The sequence below is a fragment of the Colletes latitarsis genome, chromosome 10 (assembly GCF_051014445.1).
Source record: "Colletes latitarsis isolate SP2378_abdomen chromosome 10, iyColLati1, whole genome shotgun sequence".
NCBI classification, from domain to species: domain Eukaryota; kingdom Metazoa; phylum Arthropoda; class Insecta; order Hymenoptera; family Colletidae; genus Colletes; species Colletes latitarsis.
The window spans coordinates 4,766,754-4,789,413 of NC_135143.1; the positions used below are offsets into that span (position 1 = coordinate 4,766,754).

A 22,660-nucleotide genomic window follows, 5' to 3' on the forward strand; every position below is an offset into this window, starting at 1 on the left:
GACAACTTTTCTGTAGGGCGTCAAATAAAATTACTAAAAATTAAAAACGAATTTTTAAGAAAAATCGACAGGGGTAGGTGCCTAAATTTTTCAGTGAAAAAAAAAAATTTCAAATCGTTCTGGAAAAATTATTTTTGGATGCAGAGGTCAATTACAAGCATTTTTTGTGAATAGACATATCCCTAAAATCCTACCCACTTTAGAGAAAAAAATTCGAGAGGGTGTGAAATTTTTCGACAAAATTGAAAAATTTCAAATCGTTCTAGAAAAATTATTTCCGGTTGTGGGGGTCAAGTACAATCATTTTTGGTGAGTAGAACTACCCCGGAAATCCTATCCACTTTCTAGAAAAAAATTCTGTACGGTCGGAACTTTAAACGTTAATAACTTTTTAACGAAATTTCCATCAACAAATTAGTATTCTTGATTTTCATCTTTTCATCCCCATTAAAATTTTTCCCAGGTGTGGCCGAACACCCTGTATATCCGTCATGCGTAAAATTTAGTTACGATTTGCTATTTTAGTGAAAACTAAAATATATTCTTAAATTTCAATATGTTTAGAATCTTTGGAGATCAGAACGAAATAAAACAAACAAGTGCGCGCTCTGAAAAGAGGTCGCCACAGCTGACTGGTTAAAGGAGTAGAGGGTTAAGTTAACCTATGACGCTGGTTTACCCAGTTACCACCGTGAAAATATAATACTGCGAGAGTGGACCACGCGGTAACGTGACTTCCGCAGATCACCATTCGTGCGTTCCGGCGCACAAACACAAAAGCGCCGCGAGTACGTTAGCCAAAAGTGCCAGGCATAGTTGTCGCGGTCAGATTTACAGCGTATTTTCTACGATTATGGGAGACGCATGGTATGCCCGGCCTTGGACAATCGCGATGCACGCCGATTTATTCCCACATCCCCGTTCCTTTTTCCTCTCGCTCGACCAAGCCAGATGAGATTCACTACACGCCACGAGCCCGCTGCTGTGCGCATTTGCATACGCTACCGAAGGGTGCACAGTCACATTTGTCATTCCGTATCGCCATCATGCACCATGGTCGCGCACGATTTTCATGCTGCGCCCGATATTAATCCCGCGGACGAACGCCCAGGAAAGCGCGAGCAAAGTCGCTGGTAGACGCGAAACGCGCTCGCGAGTTGCGAAAATTGCTCGTTGTACGGTTTTCCGGATCGAACGATTTCAACGACATTTTGCTGGAAACTACTGGTATCTACTGAATTTGTATTGCTTCCTAAGTGTCCATAGATTTCAAGACATTAACGAAATCTAATAAAAATCATGGTAAATATCCGTTAAAGGGATCTCATCTTCGATTTGCATTTTTTCTTCAAGACGTCTCGACACCCATAATAATATATTTATCCCGTTTTTCTTTTTCTTTTTTGTAACGAAGAGAGATTTAATTTAAAAAAATAGCTTTATTCCTAACCTTGTGGTGACAATAATAATTAATGCTAACCTGATTGTCAGAATTGCAATTCTTAATTTTCAAATCAGACGCCATGTTATCAGTTTATCTTGGGTCTCAAGAGATGGCGCTAAATATGCGTTCTAATTACAATATTCATACAGACATGTTTGTGTGTACCATTTTTGGGTTGCATTCCTCTTAACAATACTTTATTAAATGTCGGTATTCTAAGTTATGAGAACTAGCGGCGTACAGTGCAATAGACTATTGGTACACTAAACTTTGTGTGTTCGCGTAACTTCCAAAATCAGAATCTGTCCCCGTAAGGACAACACGCGGGATATACAGGGTGTTCGGCCACCCCTGAGAAAACTTTTAATGCGATATTCTAGAGGCCAAAATAAAACGAAAGTCAAGAATATCAATTTCATGACTGAAGCTTCATTAAAAAGTTATTAAAAAATTTAATCAAAACATTTCAAATCATTCTGAAAAAATTATTTTTGGTTGCGGGGCTCAATTACAATCATTTTTGGTCAATAGACATACTCTCGAAATCCTAGCCAGTTTTGAGAAAACAATTTGTTACCGAAAATATAATGTCTGACCATGAATGAATGATTCCCCTGAAATTTTATGTGTTTCAAATCATTCTGGAAAAAATATTTTTGGTTGCACAGGTCAATTACAATAATTGTTGGTGAATATACATACCCCTAAAATCCAACCCAATTTCGAGAAAAAAATTCGAGTAGTTACTGAAATGTTTAGACAAAATCAAAAAATTTCAAATCATACGAAAAAAATTATATTTAGTTACAGGGGTCAATTACAAGTATCTTTGGTGAATAGATACACCGCGAAATTCTATGCACTTTCGAGAAAGAAGAAAAATCTAATGTGAGGCCAGAAAGAAATGCTTCCCTGAAATTTCATGCGAATCTTTAAAATGTCATAACTCCTGAACGGATTGGAGGATTATAATTTTTCAAAATGCAAACAAAGCGTATTTTAGTGAAGAATATGTAGAAATTCTAATAATATTGAAAAAGTTGTTCCTTGAGACTGTGAGAAAAATTCCCCGAAATTGGTGCAATTTTCAAACGACCATAACTCCTACAATAATAAAGGTATCTCATTGAAATTTTTATCTGAAGTAAAGCGCATGGGTTCTTACAACAAAGTATTAAACAACTTTTCCGTACATCGTCAAACAAATTTATTAAAAATGAAAAATGAATGTTTAAGAAAAATCGACAAGTGCCTAAATTTTTCGGCAAAAAAAAATTTCAAATTGTTCTGGAAAAATTATTTTTGGTTGCGGGAGTCAGTTACAATCATTTTTGGTCATTAGACATACCCCCAAAATCCTACCCACTTTCTAGAAAAAAATTCAGTACAGGCGGATCTTTAAACATTAATAACTTTTTAACGAAGCCTCCATCAACAAATTAGTATTCTCGATTTTCGTCTTATTTTGGCCTCTAGAATCTCCCATTAAAATTTTTTCCAGAGGTGGCTGAACACCCTGTATATTATGTTCATGTTTCAATGCGATATATTCGATAGTTCATCTTCAATCATTTTTGCAAGATTGAAAAATGTACTCTTGAGAAAAACGTATTTAAAGTTGTAACTTTCATTACTTTATTGTTTATGGAAGAACCAGTTTGCATACACTTAATCAACTATTTCGAGACTATACAATCCTTCAAACTCAAATAATATGGGTTTATGCAACTTTTCATAACGTTTTTGCCATTATTGTCTATCGAAACCAGATTGTCACCCTACATTTATTGTTCTTCGTCACGATTTTTCGCCAATGTTTTTGCACATAATCAAGTCTCGATCGTAATTATTTCCAACTAGTATATCTTTCATGAAATACAATGGACGGCTAAGGCCTGTAGAAATTATTTATGCACTTCTATTTATTTTTTATTTATTTTTTTCATTAGAACTTTATAACACATAGGATCCACCAGCACAAATGTTATTTAAAACAGAATACTAAACTTGTTTAAAGTTTTGAGGCCTGCATCACGGAACCATGACGCGAACAATACAAGAAGTAAAACCGGTAGCAACCTTCTGTTGGTTAGCACTTTGTATCTCGTAAAAGTGTTTCAATTAAGAATAAACTTTACGAGATTCAGACTTCTCCTTCCCTTAACTTTGTTCTGTATCGACTTGCACGATACACAATGTGTTTTGCTATTACTCAGAACCAGCGTAATAAAGAAGTAGTGAACCATTGGTACAAAACTCCGAAACAGAGTAATAATTATTGCTCATAGACTTCACTGTACTTCATTCTTTTATAGAGGTGGTCAAATGGAAAAATAGAGTATTTCGAAAAAGTAAACATTGACGTCGTCATCTAAGAAATATTTCTATAAATTGGAGAAAATAATAGGAGTTATGGGTATCATGAATTCACAGATTTTGAATTTCATCTTAATAATAATTCTTCAAATAATGAAGCATTTTGAAAAATTTCTTTCCCCCATTTTCGTAAAATATAAAAAGATCTAATCGATGACAATATATGATATTACGTTCTTCTAAAAATTTTGCAGTTGTTTCGTTATTAAGTTTTTGAAGTGTCGTAGTAGCCGCATCTTTCGTTATTCTTCGTTTAATAACGTCAAAACACTCCTCAACATTTTTCGATACGCGTCCTTATTTCATTTATACTCGATGTTCTTTACGAGATACTTTAAAGGTACTTAACGGTTACTCGTAGGAATTCTATTTTTTCCTGAGAGTCATTCAATACATTTACTTAAAAATTTTTAATTTCATCTGTCACATGAATTCCAGTGCTTGGCATAATTAGAAAAAAACTTTTCTCGTTGAATTAAGAGGTTAATTACCTTAAATCTTACATTTCGCGTTACTGTTCCTTTATTAAAGTTCTAAATTTTTGTCCGGCAGGCAAAGAGTGGAATAATATTATTATTTATAACTTCAATTAAATTATCTCAGTATCGTAGGCAAGCTATGTACGAATGATTTTATTCATTTAATAAATAATAATCAAGATATTCGTAAATACGGTAACATATTAATTATTATACCAATAAAAAGATTAATTATAATTTTAAGTTTAATTATATTAATAGGATTTCCTTTTTTATCAGGATTTTATTCAAAAGATTTAATTATTGACATATTTATAAACAAAAAATTAAATTATATTTATTATTTAATTTTTATTATTTCAATAATATTAACAATTAGATATAGAATTCGAATAATTTGATGATCAATATTTTATAGTAATTTTATTTCTTTATTATATTTTGAAGAAAATAAATTTTTTTTTTTAGATGTAATATATTTAAATTCATTTATAATATATATTTATTTAAGATATTCTGTTAACTTTATTGTTTTAATATTTGTGTTCTCCATATACTTTAATGTAAGTTATATTTGATTTTATTGTTTATTGTTGATTTTATTGTTGTCTTAAGCTCTGTATCTTCTTGCCTGTCACTAACAAATTAGTCTATTTTTTATCTTCTTTTACTTATTGAATTATTTATTGACGAAAACTGAAATAACAAACAAAATAAAACTTTGAAATGTTATATCTTTGATCTTCTTTATCGTAGTGTTGTGCAAGGTCTAATTTTTTTTAGTAAAAGATAATTAAATATAAATTATGGTGCTTCATTTGCAAAGTTCTTCATATTTTTGGAGACACATACCAAAAATTAAAAAAATGTACACTTTTCAGCTGTTTTTATGTTCCCTTCTGAATTTATTTTTGCAAAATAAAACATTTACGTTTATATGTATTGTAAATACAGCCAGTAATGCAAAAAAAGGTCTCAACTGTTGCAGTTTAAACAAGATTAGGGATTGGCCTATGAAGGTATTCGTTGTTCGAGGTCGTAGACTCATATAATTCTTCCGTCGAAGTCTGTTATCGGCGCAGCGGAAAAAAAAGCCATTACTGCACTGAATCGGTGAACAGGTTGAACGAGTTTAGGAAACCTGAAGCCAATATTGTATGCATGAGTTCGCAAAAGAAATCTCGAGATTTAGAGGCACATAGTACTTAAAATGAATGAAAAATATTATATAATTTGCTATAAAAAGTTAGCATACCTCGTAATAGTTTAAAACTAACAGAAACGAATACGCCACATATTTTAGTATTTGTTATTTTAAGTGCAAGTAATAATTATTTCAAGAAAGAAATATTTGTTTATAAATATATTAATATAAATATTTATGGCGATCTTTATCAAAGGTAACACAAAAAACATATATTTAATTTTTTCATATAAAATATAATTCTTTCCAAGATTTACTTGAAACATTTTTTAAAATTTTTATATCAGAAAAACTAGAAGGAGTAAAGGCCATTATTCGTTGATCGATTCAGATCTGAAGCTAATCAGATCTTGAGACGAGAATATGATACTTAATGTATAGTAGAAAGATCGAGAGTAATTCCAATGACGTCACAGATATTCTGACAATACAAAACGATAATTCTACAAATTTCATTAAATAAAATATTGGGTTAAAGTATAATATTTTACTTACTGAATTTTCGAATTTTATAGTTAGGGTTATAGAGTTAAGTTATAAAGTTAACAAATTGATAGTTTATTGCCAAATATTTCCGAATGCAAAATAATTGAATGAAACTATACAAAATGGTTAGACTTATTCTTATGTAGTTACAAATTACACTTTCACTAACAAAAGTAGTTAAATAAAACATTAGCATAATACCTATCCGAGTTAAAGTTTGTTTCTTTCGTTCTGAAGTAACAGATTATATTATAATATTATGTACACAGGGTATTCGGCCACCTCTGGGAAAAATTTTAATGGGAGATTCTAGAGGTCAAAATAACACGAAAATGAAGAATACTAATTTGTTGATGAAGGCTTCGTTAAAAAGTTATTGACGTTTAAAGTTTCGCCCGTACTGAATTTTTTTCGAGAAAGTGGGTAGGATTTTGAGGGTAGGTCTATTCACCAAAAATGCTTGTAATTAACCCCTGTAACTAAATATAATTTTTTTAGTATAATTTGAAATTTTTTAATTTCGTCTAAAAATTTCAGTACCTATTGGGTTGGCCAAAAAGTATATGCAGATTTTGGCAATGCTTGTCTTCAGACATTCTGAAACATAATTTCAGATCAAATCTTAAAAGTACATGGTTATTCGATAGCTAACATTTAACCATAAATATTAACAAAAAAGTTTAAAGATTAGATTTGTTTTATAATTTTGGCATAATTTTACAAATAAAATAAAGAAAGAAACAACAAGGTGTAAACCTGTAAAAATTTAAGTGAAATGGTCAGAGAGAATGTGATCAAAGAATGCAAGTACCAAAAGTGGTCTTTTTATATAAAATAAAAATTATCATCTGTTTCCCTCTCTAAAATTACTTTGATTTCTAAGAGCCTATTAAATAGATCTTGATTAGTTTTTTGAGGGAAACAGAAGGCTTTTCATAGATGAGAATAAATTATAAATTAGAATAGAAAATTCATTAATGAATAAAGATATTTCGTATTATAAAAGAATTACTTTATGTTATATTTACATGTTGAGAACCGTACGAACTTCTTGGTCAACCTAATACTTGAATTTTTTTCTAGAAAGTGGATAGGATTTCAGGGGTATGTGTATTCGCCAAAAACGATTGTAATTTGATTTCTAGAGTCTACCATAAAAATTTTTCTCAGGGGTAGTCGAATGCTCTGTATTTATTTTAAAAAGGTCATAGTTGTTTCCAAGGTGAAATTATAATAAAATTAGATATATCTTCACCAAATTATACTAACGTTATCACGAAATTAGATGCATTGTCGTAGGATTATATATACATACCGTGACTGGTTTATTTGACTAAGGGACACTATCTGACAAGGGAACGGATAATTACAACGACCTAAACGCTGATTTAGTAGATTTACAGTACCTTGTTCATACATCTAATCAAGCCTACCTATATGTTACAATAAATTTTTATATCAAAAAATAATACTATACACTTAAGCTGTTAGTTTATTTTAATAATGTAATCATTCTTTAGAGTAATCAAGTGAAGAATATAACAAATTCTTTGCAAGACTCATTCACTTTCAAAAACTCATTATGAGCAATCCATTTTTTCCATCAACCAAAATGTTCTATTACCTGAATTTTATTTGATCTTTAGAATGGAGAATTGTTTTTCAATTATTTATATATTCATAATTTAGTCAATGCTTCGCTATTCTAACAAGGAACTTTTGCGAACGGTCCGGCTTCGATTTTGATGAAACTTCGTACACTTATAAAGCAGTCAAAAATAATCCACACGTATTTTATTTTAGCTGCGATAACTCGAGTTTAGGGGGTGAAACCACCCCTTGAAGTTTTGGCACAAGACGGCTATCTCGAAAACGGAAAGACATACGAAAAAATTATTAATGGGCATCCATATTTTGGTTTCATCGCCAAGGATCCAAAATTTTATTATATACTCCTGGTATAAATCCGTATATACAGGGTCTTCGGCCACTCCTGGGAAAAATTTTAATGGGGGATTCTAGAGGCCAAAATAAAACGAAAATCAAGAATACCAATTTGTTGATGGAGGCTTCGTTAAAAAGTTATTAACAATTAAATCCAAAAATTTTAAATCGTTCTAGAAAAATTATTTTCGGTTGCGAGGCTGAATTACAATCATTTATTGTGAATACACATACCCCTGAAATCTTACTCACTTTCGAGAAAAAAATTCGTGTAGGTACTGAAATTTTTAGACGAAATTAAAAAATTTCAAATCATACTAAAAAAATTATATTTAGTTACAGTAGGTAATTACAATCATTTTTGGTCATTATACATACCCCCGAAATCCTACGCATTTTCGAGAAAAAAATTGTTTACCGATAATATAATTTCTGGCTAGAAATATCTGCCCGAATTTTCATGTGAATCTTTAAAACGTCATAACTTCTGAACGGATTGGACAATTTTAATGTTTAAAAAAGCAAACTACGCGTATTTTGATGGAAAATATGTACAAATCGTAAAAATATTCGAAAAGTTGGTCCTTGACCCCGCAAAATGAGAAAAACCCCATAAAAATGGTCCAATTTTCAAACAGCCATAACTCCTACAATTGTGAATATATTTCAATGAAACTTTTTTCTGAAGTAGAGCTCGTGGGTACCAAGAAAAAAGTATTAGACAACTTTTCTGTAGGGCGTCAAACAAAATTACTAAAAATGAAAAAGGAATTTTTAAGAAAAATCGACAAGGGGGTAGGTGCCTAAATTTTTCGACGAAAAAAAAAATTTTTAATTAACTCTGAAAAAATTATTTTCGGTTGGAGGGGTCAATTACAATAATTTTTGGTGAATAGACCTACCCCCAATATCCTACTCCCTTTTCAAAAAAAAATTCAGCACGGGTGGAAATTTAAACTTTAATAACTTTTTAACGAAGCCTCCATCAACAAATTAGTATTCTTGATTTTCGTGTTATTTTGACCTCTAGAATCTCCCATTAAAATTTTTCCCAGGGGTGGCCGAACACCCTGTATAGTTCAAAAACCAAACGCATTCCAAAATCTTGTTGTGTATTGCTGTTCTATTGACAACGAACGAAGATGCAATATTTGCGGTGACGTGGCAATAATTAAATGCACATGGTGTAAGAAATGTTTATGTTTCAAACATTTTTTCGATGAGTATCACTATTGTCGAAACTACATGGAATAATTGTTATACACACTGTATGTAGTTATAATTTATAAATCGCTCCACCTTTGCCACGATGTCATAGGTGGGTAATAAGAACAATTAATCTTTTCATCGCTGTTAAGAAACTTGTTACTGTTATTGTTACTTGTTACTTGTTACTGTATAATTTAGTGCAAGCCTACAGTGGTTCATTAAAATCAAAGTTAGAACGGCTACTACTATAGTGGATGTGCGCGCAAAATGTAAATCATAAAAATCTGCAAAACTATAAGAGGCAATTTCAAAATGTTACATACCAATGGATTTGGAATAAAATGCTCGTCATTTTTTGTCATTGTGAAAATTTCAATAAAATGAAAAATTAAGTTAATAAATTTGTTTTGTTATAAACAAATTGTATTTTGTTAAATTTTTTAACACCATGTTATTGTACATAAGAAACCATTAACCTTGCCTATTAATAATTTTTTCGTATGTCTTTCCGTTTTCGAGATAGCCGTCTCGAGCCAAAACTTCAAGGGGTGGTTTCACCCCTTAAACTCGAGTTACCGCTGCTAAAAAAAAAATACGTGTGGATTATTTTTGACTGCTTTATAAGTGTACGAAGTTTCATCAAAATCGAAGCCGGACCGTTCGCGAAGGTTCCTTATAAGTAATAAGTAGCTGACTTTATAAAATTATTAGACGCCCGATGAAAGAATATCGTACGTGAAACCTCTGCAATATTCTCAATGAACTTAGCAGAAATTCCTTTTGTGATATTCCAAATTGAGCATAATTATGATATACAAGGTTAATTTCAACGTTCATAGGATTCTTCAGTGTTCATTGTTTCCGTAGTCAACCGAACGTTTCATATAATTTGAAGTATTAGTCGCTCTCGACCGCAGCAGTTTGACAATGCAAGAACCTGCCAATAATAGCTATTTCTTGCTAATCTAATAAGTGTTAGTTAGAGTTCATTATTACAATTGAAGCAGTATCGTATGAATCCACATCCTAGTTATTGCTTTTGAAGCGGCGGTAATTCAAATAAATGATGTTCCGTTCATTAAACGGTCAAATATCATGAACTATGCTCTTTGCCATGAATTCGTCGACGCGCGTTTTTCCCATCAAACGCTGAATAATCAAAATACCATTCATTTTTCAAAATTATAGTTCTCCCGAGCAATAGTAATATCATTATATTAATTTATCATCTAATTATTGGTTTTCAAATTGGGCATATTAGCTAGATGATCAATAACGTACGAATATTATTTGCATGCATTTAGGTTATCGATTTTACATGACTTTAATTGAATTTGCATCGTGTCGTATTGCCACGAGCTAAATGTAGTCTGGTATTTCGCATTAAAAATTATATGTTGAACGACTGAAAATTCGGACAGAAATTGAAACGAGGGAACTGTTTCTCTTTGTTAGTGAGTGTGGATCGATAACGGCATGGTTGAGACAACGGCATAACGCGGCGTGTGGATTGTCGTTTGTTCTGGCATGGAGTCGTATGTGAGAGTCGCGTCGTGTCTTTGCGAAACCGCGTCCATGCGGCGGCATTCTGTTATCGTGGTTATTATATATTAATAAATAGAACTTATTATTCGATGTGTTCGGTGGTGATAATATAAGGCATTTATATCCCGATCTACGGGAAATCTGACACTCTTGAAAGAAAGTCAAACGTCGCAAATAATAAACAAATATACAGTTACCGAGAAAAGTATCCATACACTGCAATACATTCAGTTTAAACAATAATAACTCTGATTATAGAAGGCTATTTAGCTATGAAAGGCTCATAATTGGGAAATTAATTCAGCTTTCAGATAGTACGAATTTCATTATGATTTAAATAAAAATACAACAGACAACTCTCAAATACCGAATGAAGTAAGAAAATCAGCGAGAAAAAAGTATTCATACGTGATATCTATTGGCGAAATATAGCAATAAAACTCAAAATCTTGGGAGAATCTCGTCTTTCTTTTATTTCTGTTTCTTTTGTTTCATAGCATTTCGTCAATTGTTAGCGTGGTTTGTTAAAGAATCATAGTTTGTATCGTAATGAGTGCTAAAAATAAGGAAACTATAATAGAGGAAAGAAAAATTGTAATTGAATTATGGAAAAGTGGGAAATCACTTCGCGAGATTGGTGAAATGGTAAAAAGGAGCCATGCTAGTGTACAATATATAGTTAATAAGTACAAAAGTATAGGATTAATTGAAAATATGCGTCGTTTCGGGAGACCGAGTAAGTTACCTGAAAGGGATGAAAGATTTATTACAAAGAAAATAAAAGAAAATCCATTTGAAAGTTTTTTTTGTAATTTTTATCAGTTATTGTAAAATTTATTTTTACAATATTTTCGAAGACTGTGTTATACTTTTAGAGAATGAATTTTAGAGAATATTTAAAATAAAGAATTATTATACAGTTATACAACAAGGAGTTTGGAGATTCCTTTACTAATAATGATTATAAAGCGACTGCTTGCTGCAAATGTATAAAACATCGAAATCCAGAATCGAAAACCCCGCCATGTTAAGATTCCATTTGAATTCTTAACATTTTCTGTGGTCTACTGTTTCGTATGGCTGCTATGATATCTAAAAAATCGTTATTGCTTTATCGTGTGAATCAAAATTATGTTCTAATAATTTTATAACTTTTAACTTTATACGACTGCCATTTTGTCAACGAAATTTTTCATTACTTCATTTTATTTCAAACGATGTATAAATTAATATCATTTTTAACTTGTTTTTTCTCGGATAAATACAACGACCCCAATCGTGGCAGCCATTTAAAATACCATACTGCAGGAAACATGAGATTTTGTAAATAATTATTAAAAGAGACGGATGTAAATCTGTGGCATCGATTAGTAAAAGAGAGTTGCGACATATGCGCGTACGTTTTGCGAATACATATCGCTAGGTTAAGATATCGTCATTTAGATGACTAGGTTTTACCAGGCGTCTTTTCCCGGTTGTTATTGTTTTATGGTTGATTTTGTAAAATATAGTTTTTATTTACTTCAAAGAGTAGTTTATTCGCTTTTTTCTGGATTGAACGCTCTAATTATTAACGTTGGAATCAAAAATTAAGCAATGCACGTTACGACGAACGCCACAAATCTCAGATACGTGGCGCACTCTGTTCATTTGATCACATGATCACATGACGAAGTCAACCGGTGATGAACAGCCTATGCGCTTGACAAGGTCGTAATGTACGCATTATTTTAAATATATCAGTTATTTTTGTAATTGTTACGAGCCAGGGCCGTGCAGCGCGCGTGGCCTGCGAGTGCGAGAGAGAGTATGGAATATGGTATCAATTTGTTAGTTAGGTGCACGGACGAACCCAATGCGAAATTGGGGAGCCGCTAGGATAGTTGATAACGAGGACGAACCTGATGCGAAATCAGGGAGCCTCTGGGATGGAGTCACGTACGGACGAACCTGGTGCGAAACCAGGGAGCCGTAGGAGGGTGAAACGTCGTGAACGAACCCGATGCAAAATCGGGGAGTCACTAGGATTGTTGATAACGACGCAGACGAACCCAATGCGAAATCGGGGAGCTGCTAGGAGGTTGGAAGAAACGCAGACGAACTCGATGCGTAATCGAGGACCTGCTGGGAGGTTGGATAAATCACAGACGAACCTGATGCGAAATCAGGGAGCTGTAGGATGCGGACGAACCTGATGCGTAATCAGGGAGCCGCTAGGATGGTAATAGATTGCGTGGACGAACTCGATGCGTAATCGAGGAGCCACTAGGTTGTAAGAGGTTGTATTTGGATTTGGGGATGTGTTAATTGAACTCGTAACTATGAATTATTAAATATAATATAACCCGAGCGGTAAGGTTATATTATTATGGGAACGTTTAACTAATAATAATCGCTTTATATAATTATGGGTTAAAGAAGTTGGGTAACTCTGATTTGATAATAAAAGTAGATATATTCTTAAATCAACAAATAAAATACAATTGTTTCGTGTATCTTGTGTCGCGATCAAAGAATGAGTATATTTACCTAAAAAGATCTTGCGCGGTGTTGACGCACTGGCGATGCGGGGGTATGTCAGTTGAAAGTAATGGCCGTAATAGAATTTATGCCGGTTCACGGATTCTATATGGTATAATATTGATACGACAGGGAACTGTAGCCCGATCTCACAAATACAACTGACTAACAAAAATCGTATACGCGTAACGAGAGTCGTGGAGTTGACACTAAGCGTGACGGTACGATTATGATCCCCCGAGTAATGAAATCACGGGGTTTATATACCAAAAAATCTGAGTGGGGCGGATTCAAAAGTACGTTAGAAATCACCGTGTGCACTATTCTCCGAATTGTATTAATTAACGAGCTGCTCTATTCTCCGAATTGTATTAATTAACGGGCTGCTGCATCGCGACGGAAGTGACCCCCATTTCAAAGGTTAGATAAGTAGCAGGGCGATTTCATAATGCACGCAAGTGGCAAGAAAGATTTGAGGAACGAAACGTTCGACATACGTAACATAATCAACCAATGAACAACCAATATTCTGAGAATAATAATAAGGATAATAGTATAAAAATTGATCTGTGTTATCTCTAAACACAAAAATTATTCAAAATTATTCATATATAATCATAATAAATATTTAACATCAAAAATTGATCTAAAAACGAAGGCTCCTAATGGGAATATCCCCTTAAGAGATTATCGCTTATACAAATATAACAGGATCGAGAAAGCCGCGAAACTACCCACATTGAGTGTAGTTTCACGTAGCAACGTTGAGAGTATCGAGGCAAATTACACCTATAATTTCTAAAGTCTGAAGACCACTAAGCTTAATCCATCCCCTGGCTTCACCAAACTATCAGGAGTGCAATCAACAATTATTAGCCCACTCAATTTCCATATCATTGAGGATAGGTACTCGTCGACCCATCATGTGACTCCTAGTCACATTTTGTTTGCAAGGATCTTTGCTCTCCAGTCTTGCTTGTTACGTTGGGTCTGATTTGCAACACTGATCTAATTTCGAATTTCAGCACTTATCCTCTACTCAGTTTGCCACTTACTCTTCCGTACTCTTGTACCATGCACAACGCAAACCTCCAGCAGACATAACGTGGAGATAAGATGAATGGTCTTTAGTCAGAATGAGCCAATAAACTTCATCAAAATTGACTGCACTGTGATCACTATCGAAGTAGTCGTCCGTCTGTTGAAGAACATCAACTAAATCGGGGTTTTCGACCTGTCTAATGACAGGAAGACCCATTCCACCCTTCTACCTACAGTGAGTGTCGCTTTGTACCGAATGCGTAGTAGAGTACCTAGGTCGGAGACCTATATACCTGAAACAAGCAGATATCTACCCTCTGGCTTCACTAACTGCCAGGAGTTACGGCTGGAATTACTAACCCCCTCAACAATACCACATCATTTGGGTAGGATGTTCGACTACCCATCTTAACTCCCAGTCATTGTTTGCATTATAAGGACTTTCTCTTTTGGGCCGGATGTTAAGTTGAATCTGTAAACAATGATCCAACACCGCCTGCCCAGGACCTCCTACCTACAGTGTCAAACTTACTGGAGAACACATTTCATTAACTAACAAACTGGAACGCGTAAAAAGATTGATTTAACTCTGGGGAAAGTATCGCAAATCGATATGTTAAGAAACTGCCTCTCTTTAAATGACTCGTCGGCGAGTAACGGTTTGAGACGATACGGCTGCATGTTCCATTCGTTTAAAACGGTCGAGTAAAATCTGAAAATGAACTTGCGCCAACGTTGGTATAAAACCAGCAAAAGCATAATCTCGGTGGGGCGGAGAAAGGTAAGAAGTGGAAAGCAGGGCGAATGTGGTCGGCGAGGGGGAGGGGGAGGAGAGAGGGGGCGTAAGGCGGAGTATGGCGAAAGTTACTCGCCGGAAAATATACACCGGCGCTTTTACGAAGTTCGGATTATCGGAAAAGCGGCTTCGAAACGCGAGTTACTGCCAAGGCGGATCCTCGTGAAAACTCAGCCGCGAAGTTGCTTCTCGGGTCGATTCGGCCATTGGAGAGCGGGCGGCCGTGATAGTCGTTTTCCGCGTAAAAGCCTGGCTCTGTAGAAAAGCTATACCCGTCGCTGAGCACACCGTGTGCCCTTGGAAACGCACTTGGCAAGTTTCGAATTTCAAGAGCACCGTCGGTTGGATAGTGATTCGGATTCTTGCTTTCCCATCCTCGTTAGCCGCTGATGAAACCTAATGCCCGACGTTGGTTTCGCTGATTGATCGCGAAAACGGTGGTCGCCCTTTCAATGGAAACTCTGTAAATGCACAACTATAAGTCTCCCTAGAAAATTATTTGACTCTTTGGTACTTGAACTAAAAATTGAAATTAGAATGGCTCTAAGTAAGTAAAGTAATTTTTTGTGAAATAGAAAGTTTATTATTTTTGTTATATTTGTCGGAGAAAGATTATCGTTGACCATCTCTCTAGGGCGACTTGCATTAGGTCCTCTCGGGCGATCAAGCCTTTGTCTCGTCGCTCTATGCATATCTTATTTTTTAAAACTCTTTTAACTAAATAAACTTATAATTGATAACTATAACACGAACACAAACACTTAAACAACACGAAAGAATGTGCAACGATAACTGATGAGTCCTTTGCAGGGATTCTTTATCTAATTTTTCCCGCACGTCTTTACAGTCTGGAAACCTTTTTAAATCTGTTCGTTTCTTTTTCGAATCCTTCTTTTTTCAAACGTTCCGGTAACCAGACAATCAACTCGACTACTTTCAAAGGTCACATCCAAACGTCAACACCAACCAGACGCACGTTTGCGTTTCCGGTGACATTCTTTGCATCGATTACATTTAAATATCGATTAGAGCCAATATAACTTTATTTGCACAACGTGAAGTAATATTCAATTTGAGAACAACAAAACAAAAACTTTTTAATGGATTCCGACATATTCATTTATAACTTGTATACAAAATAGAATAGTACATGGAGTGCCACGAAATCTGGATATTTAATTAACATCTGTCAAAAATTAGATGGTGTTTCGCTTAAATGAATAGACTATCATAGTAACAATTGAGTGTTAGTTGTGCATCCAATAGCGAAAACGAAATCTTTTTTTCATAATATGAAAATACTTTTCAAAAGCTTCTTATACAGGGTGTTCGGCCACCCCTGGGAAAAATTTTAATAGAGGATTCTAGGGGCCAAAATAAGACGTAAATTAAGAATACCAATTTGTTGATAGAGGCTTCGTTAAAAAGTTATTAACAATTAAATTCAAAAATTTCAAATCGTTCTGGAAAAATTATTTTCGGTTGCGAGGGTCAATTACAATCATTTTTGGTGAATACACATACTTTTGAAATCCTATCCACTTTCGAGAAAAAAATTCGAGTAAGTGCTGAAAGTTTTGGGTGAAAAAAAAGACTTTCGAATCGTCTTGGAAAAATTATTTTTAGTTGCAGGGATAAATTGCAAGCATTTTTGGTCAACAGACATACCCTCGAAATCCTACTCAGTTTCGAGAAAAAAATTCATTACCGAAAAGTTCATGTCTGACCATAGCGTCGATATGTTTCACTGAAATTTTATGCGTATCTTTAAAACATCATAACTTCTGAACGGATTGGACAATTTTAATGTTTAAAAAAGCAAACTACGCGTATTTTGGTGGGGAATATGTACAAATCGCAAAAATATTCGAAAAGTTGGTCCTTGACCCCGCAAAATGAGAAAAACCCTATAAAAATGGTCCAATTTTCAAACAGCCATAACTCCTACAATTGTGAATATATTTCAATGAAACTTTTTTCTGAAGTAGAGCTCATAGGTGCCTACAAAAAAGTATTAGACAACTTTTCTGTAGGGCGTCAAACAAAATTACTAAAAATGAAAAAGGAATTTTTAAGAAAAATCGACAGGGGGTAGGTGCCTAATTTTTTCGACGAAAAAAAAAATTTTTAATTCATTCTGAAAAAATTATTTTCAGTTGGAGGGGTCAATTACAATCATTTTTGGTGAATAGACACCCCCGAAATCCTACCTGCTTTCTAGAAAAAAATTCGAGATGGTGTGAAATTTTTTGACGGAAAAAAACAATTTCAAATCGTTTTAGAAAAATTATTTTCGTTTGCAGGGGTCAATTACAATCATTTTTGGTGAATAGACATACCCCCGAAATCTTGCGCATTTTCAAGGAAAAAATTCAGTACGGGCGAAACTTTAAACGTTAATTACTTTTTAACAAAGCCTTCATCAACAAATTGGTATTCTTGAATTTCGTCTAATTTTGGCCTCTAGAATCCACCATTGCAATTTTTCCCAGGCGTGACCGAACACCCTGTATATGTAAAAGAAGTTACGTTGACAAATATTTTGTATGTACATATAACTTAGTCAAATTTGTTTTATTCAAACGTTCTATTATTCGTACGCAAAACATTCTCGTGGAATATGTTTCTCTTTATTAAAATATTTCTCTTTCATGTAATCTTTTGTAAACCTCTATAACTCTAAATACACATATACATTCTACTATTAATACGGATGAATTGTAGCTTTCAACTAATACTATGACAGTCTGTTAACAAGAATTATTTTGCAATTTTTTACGATAGTATACAGTTGTACAAATTACAGTATTACAGAAGTTTGTTTATAGTTTCTCTATATAGAATTCATATTTACTCACATAAATATAGAACTTATACAAAAATGCACAATATATGTAATAACGTTTGTCAGCATATAGTAATTGACAATTTTTAATTGCTATGTGCAAATACATTGCAAATAGTCGTCAAATTCTGAATTGTATATATTATTATTCAACATTAAGGTCATTTGTTTAAAAAAAGAGAATATATTTTTCTGTTTGAATAATGCAATTTCTATATGAATTGCAAATATATATTTTATTTTCTAATTTTTCTTTTTCTCTTCATTGGTACGTAATGTTCGAAAAATATTTGTTTGCTATATGATGAATATATAACGCATTATCAATATCGATATAAATAAAAAAAGAGCAATAGCGATATATTCTATATTTTCAGTTGAATTGTAATATGATATAATTTCTGTCTTTTTATTCTCATATAATAACAGTGGGGATTAAAATTCAAATAATTCCACCAATTTATACTATTCAACCCAGACCTAGGATACCTGTTGCTAAATTATTATACTCTATTCTCATTAACCTTTTCAACTTAGTTATGCATTGTAATATCTGTAGATTTTATGACGAGCCTTTATTAAAAATTATCTAACTAGCTCTTATTACAACACATCATTAGTCTCAGTTCAAACAGTTTTCGTGACAATTAGTGACGTTTATTAAGAAATATTACAAATATTTTGCCACTATCGCAACGTATCAAACGATGAAACGTACGTGGTAGTTAAGAGCCCTAAAAATAATATCTTAAATAAATATTCATACCAGAAATAAATTAATAAATATTATTATACATTATCAATAAGTATCACTATGATTATCAAAAGTTATACAGGGTGTTCGGCCACCCCTGGGAAAAATTGTAATGGGAGATTCTAGAGGCCAAAATAAGACGAAAATCAAGAATGCCAATTTGTTGATGAAGGCTTCGTTGAAAAGTTATTAACGTTTAAACTTCCGCCCGTTCTGAATTTTTTCCTCGAAAATGTGCAGAAATTCGGAGGTATGTCTATTACCAAAAATGATTGTAATTGACCCCCTTAACTAGAAATAATTTTTTTAGAACAATATGAAATTTTTTTTTCGCCGAATTTAGGCACCCTACACCCGTCGATTTTTCTTAAGAATTCGTTTTTGATTGTTAATAAATTTGTTTGACGCGCTACGGAAATTTTGTCTAATACTTTTTTATAGATATCCATAAGCTCTAGTTCAGAAAAAAGTTTCATTGAAATATATTCACTATTGTAGGAGTTGTGGCTGTTTGAAAATTGGACCATTTTTATGGGGATTTTTTCACTTTACGGGGTTAATAAACAACTTTTCGAACATTTTGGAATTTATACATATTTTTCACCAGAGTACACGTTGTTTGCATTTTGAAACATTAAAATCGACCAATCCGTTCAGGAGTTATGATATTTCAAAGATTCGCATGTCGGGGAACCATTTCAGGCCTCAGATTATATTTTCGGTAAGGAATTTTTTTCTCGAAAGTGATATAATTTATTTATTAAGAAAATATAATTTCCTAATGGATAGAATGCGCCACTGATTTCGAATCGTAGAATTTTCACCATTAAGCTTCACCTTGGAAAGATTGAAAAATCAAGAAAAATAGATGGCCATTATCAGCGTTATCAGCACCTCTGTAATGGAGTGCATGAAGCTTACGTGGAAATATGGCTAGAAATATCAGTATCACGACGATAGAACGTATGACCACGATATTTTATGGGATTTCATGACCGCGATATGGTGCTTATAGACCTTTTGCGACACTTTCGATTTATAGGCAATGTCAACCGATATTCCGTAGGGACAGATTGCAATCTAACATTTTAATGGAATACGAATCGAAAATTGTTAACCGAGCCGCTTTCAGAGCGCTTCGACGGTATTGAAATTAATTATAATAATTAATTTATGTTTGCTGAAGAACACTATGAAAACAAATTTTAATTGACGCGTATACAATATTCACTGTCCAGTTATGAACTATTCATTGTTTAATTTTCGGTCGGAGTATGATTTTAATACGAAATTAATGAATTAATGAATTCCATTGAATTCTAATTAGATACTAATAACAAATATGTTGTAATTATTATTTATAGTAGAATCGAAAAATCTGTTTCTATATATCGAAACACGCATACAGGATGTAATAAATAATTATGTATAATATTATTTACGTTGAAATTACATATTAAAAATCGTTGAAAATAAATTACGAGTTATTAAAAAATATTATCCAGTCGCTTGATCTCGACAAAATTTGATTTTTCAGGAAACTATATACGTACTTAAAAATTAATTGAAATCGCAAGCATTTAAAGTGAATATACTGAACGAAGAAAGTTACGAATTCATTGGATTTATAAGAATAAGCAGTATACTTAGTTTAGTAGGCACACTTTGTGCAATAATTACAAATTTTTTTCAATCGAAATTAATGAAAATTTACTGAATTATGGTACAAAGTTCCTTTAAAAAAAGATGTCCTACTGACTGGCATGATTCCGATCATTCTGCTTATTCGAAATGAAAAAATCAGAATGATTCTTGATTAGCACGATCGTGATTATGATGTGAACCAAGATGAAAAAGCTTAGTCAAGATTTACAAAATGGCGGCACTTTGAATTTTGAATATGGATTTTTTTGACTTTGTTCGTGTTTTGCGAGCTAAAATACCAATAAGGAAAATTTCTTTCTTTTTAAATTGAACATTTTTTTTTAAAGGAATCTTCTAAAATGACATATAATTCAGGCCGTTTTTATTAGTTTTGCTTGAAAAAAATTGTGAACGTTCGTAAGACATAAATAAATATGTATACAAAATGTCCAAATTTAAAGACCTATACATTTTTGTAAAAAAAATCCTTAGAGAACCCAAAAAAATGAAACTCTAGACTAGAATATGCCTTTAAGATCACAGTGTTACGATGAAGGAATTATGCTATGAAATCGTGTTTCCCATCCTCCATATTGTTCAGATCTGGCATCCTCGAAATGCTGTTTGTTCTCAAACATAAATTCCTTGCGGAGAAGATTTCACACCAAATTCACAAGTAATACACGAAAGAAATATTTTACAAAGATAGATTATATTATATGCACAAAATAAAAGAACATGAAAATTGTTGATCTTAAAGTCCAACTATTAAGAACGACTTTTAGCAACAAATTATTTATCATTAGTGTTGCACAAAATATCGAACAGAAAAAGTCTATTGTAGATTTCTAGTAAGGAATTAACTATTGTAATTAAAAAATCGTAATTTTCTTAAATATCGATTAATCGACTATGATGGAGCTATGCGTCGTTTTATATATGCTGACTCGTGTTCTTCCGCGCGGTCCATTACACCATTATAGTTCGAGTCAAGTTAGAATTCCGTATGCAAACTACTTGAGAGAATCTGGTATTAGAGGACGAAGTAAAGTAACCTCCTAAAACACTGTGGCATTGTATGGGTAACGATCACGGCCAATGAATGACTACCTGTGTTGCAGGCGTACGTTGATTTGGTGAAAGCCTGGGGCTGGAAGAGCTTTACCATCATCTACGAGAACAACGAAGGGTTGGTGCGGTTACAGGAGCTTTTGAAGGCACACGGACCCAGTGAATTCCCTATTACGGTCAGGCAACTCAGCGAGGGCTCTGAGTATCGGTAAGTTTTCTCTACCTCAAAGAGATATACCGTTCGTTCGGTCCAATGATATGTTCTGATCCTAATCAAAGGTTTGCTTAATTAATTGCGTCCTCGGTCGTCACTTACATATTCCAATGAAAAGTGAGCTGATACAATTTTACAAGATTTTTCAGTATAATCATATATAATCTTTTCATATAGTCTTGCTGGTACAGTTATTTATTCTTCGATTCGAACATCAATTTATTTATGAACGTATAAATTACCGAGAAATAATTCTTCGACGGATAAAAATAATGTTCGTGCAACAGAGGCATACAATACATCCGATCAGTAAAACTAGTGAAGCAAGTTTCATTTTTTTAATTGTAAATTATTTGTAATAATTATTTTTCATTGATATTATTCTTTGATGTTCAACATAAATATTTCAGGAAGTAACGTTACAGGACAAAATAGAACGAAAGTCGAGAATTCCTCTTTGTCTATAACTTTGTATGCAGTTACAAAATATTTAAGCGATTTCGACTTAGATATTTATTTTTAGAACTTTTGTTCGTTTTGAATTGTGGTCCGATAGTGATATAAAATGTAATTTATTCAGGTCTAATAAACCATACAGCGAAATTACAAAGGTAGCGAAGAAGAGATGTTTCGTAAAACTGTTTCGATAGTAATGCACAAGCACGGGAATTTCCCGCGATTGACTGGCGAGCTTTACTTGGGGGTTCCCCTACGGTCGACCAGTACTTCAACGTAAAGCGCCATCGTGCGGCCATAAGCGTGCCACATGAATGAACAAAATCCACTGAATTTTGATTAAACCACCACTATTCTATGTATATCAACGAATAGGATAGGTTATTTACAATTATATTAGCACTCAATTGGGATAAATAGAAAGTCGAAAAGCGAAAACTGTCAGCAGAGTTGACCTACACGCAGACAAAATCTCGAGTAACAGCTAGTTAAGTAATATGCCACTATGTTTCTCACCGTATCGACACTAGTGGAGTGCAACGAATTAAATAACAATGGTGTCATTAACGCGAAACTGCGTACTGAAATTTTTGTTTGTGTCAAAGCAGCCCATAAACAATGGAATTTCTGTC

The 22,660-nt window shown here is 33.3% G+C and overlaps 1 protein-coding gene across 6 annotated transcripts in view; it reads left to right on the forward strand.

Moving 5' to 3' along the window:
* Positions 1–22,660, forward strand: part of Kair1d (Kainate-type ionotropic glutamate receptor subunit 1D) — an 881,193-nt gene that overhangs the window by 615,640 nt on the left and 242,893 nt on the right. For all 6 annotated transcript variants that reach the window (XM_076774728.1, XM_076774730.1, XM_076774725.1 and 3 more), the window contains one exon: positions 21,409–21,566. In XM_076774728.1, coding sequence (XP_076630843.1) covers positions 21,409–21,566 — 158 coding nt within the window. The remainder of the gene's footprint in view (positions 1–21,408; positions 21,567–22,660) is intronic.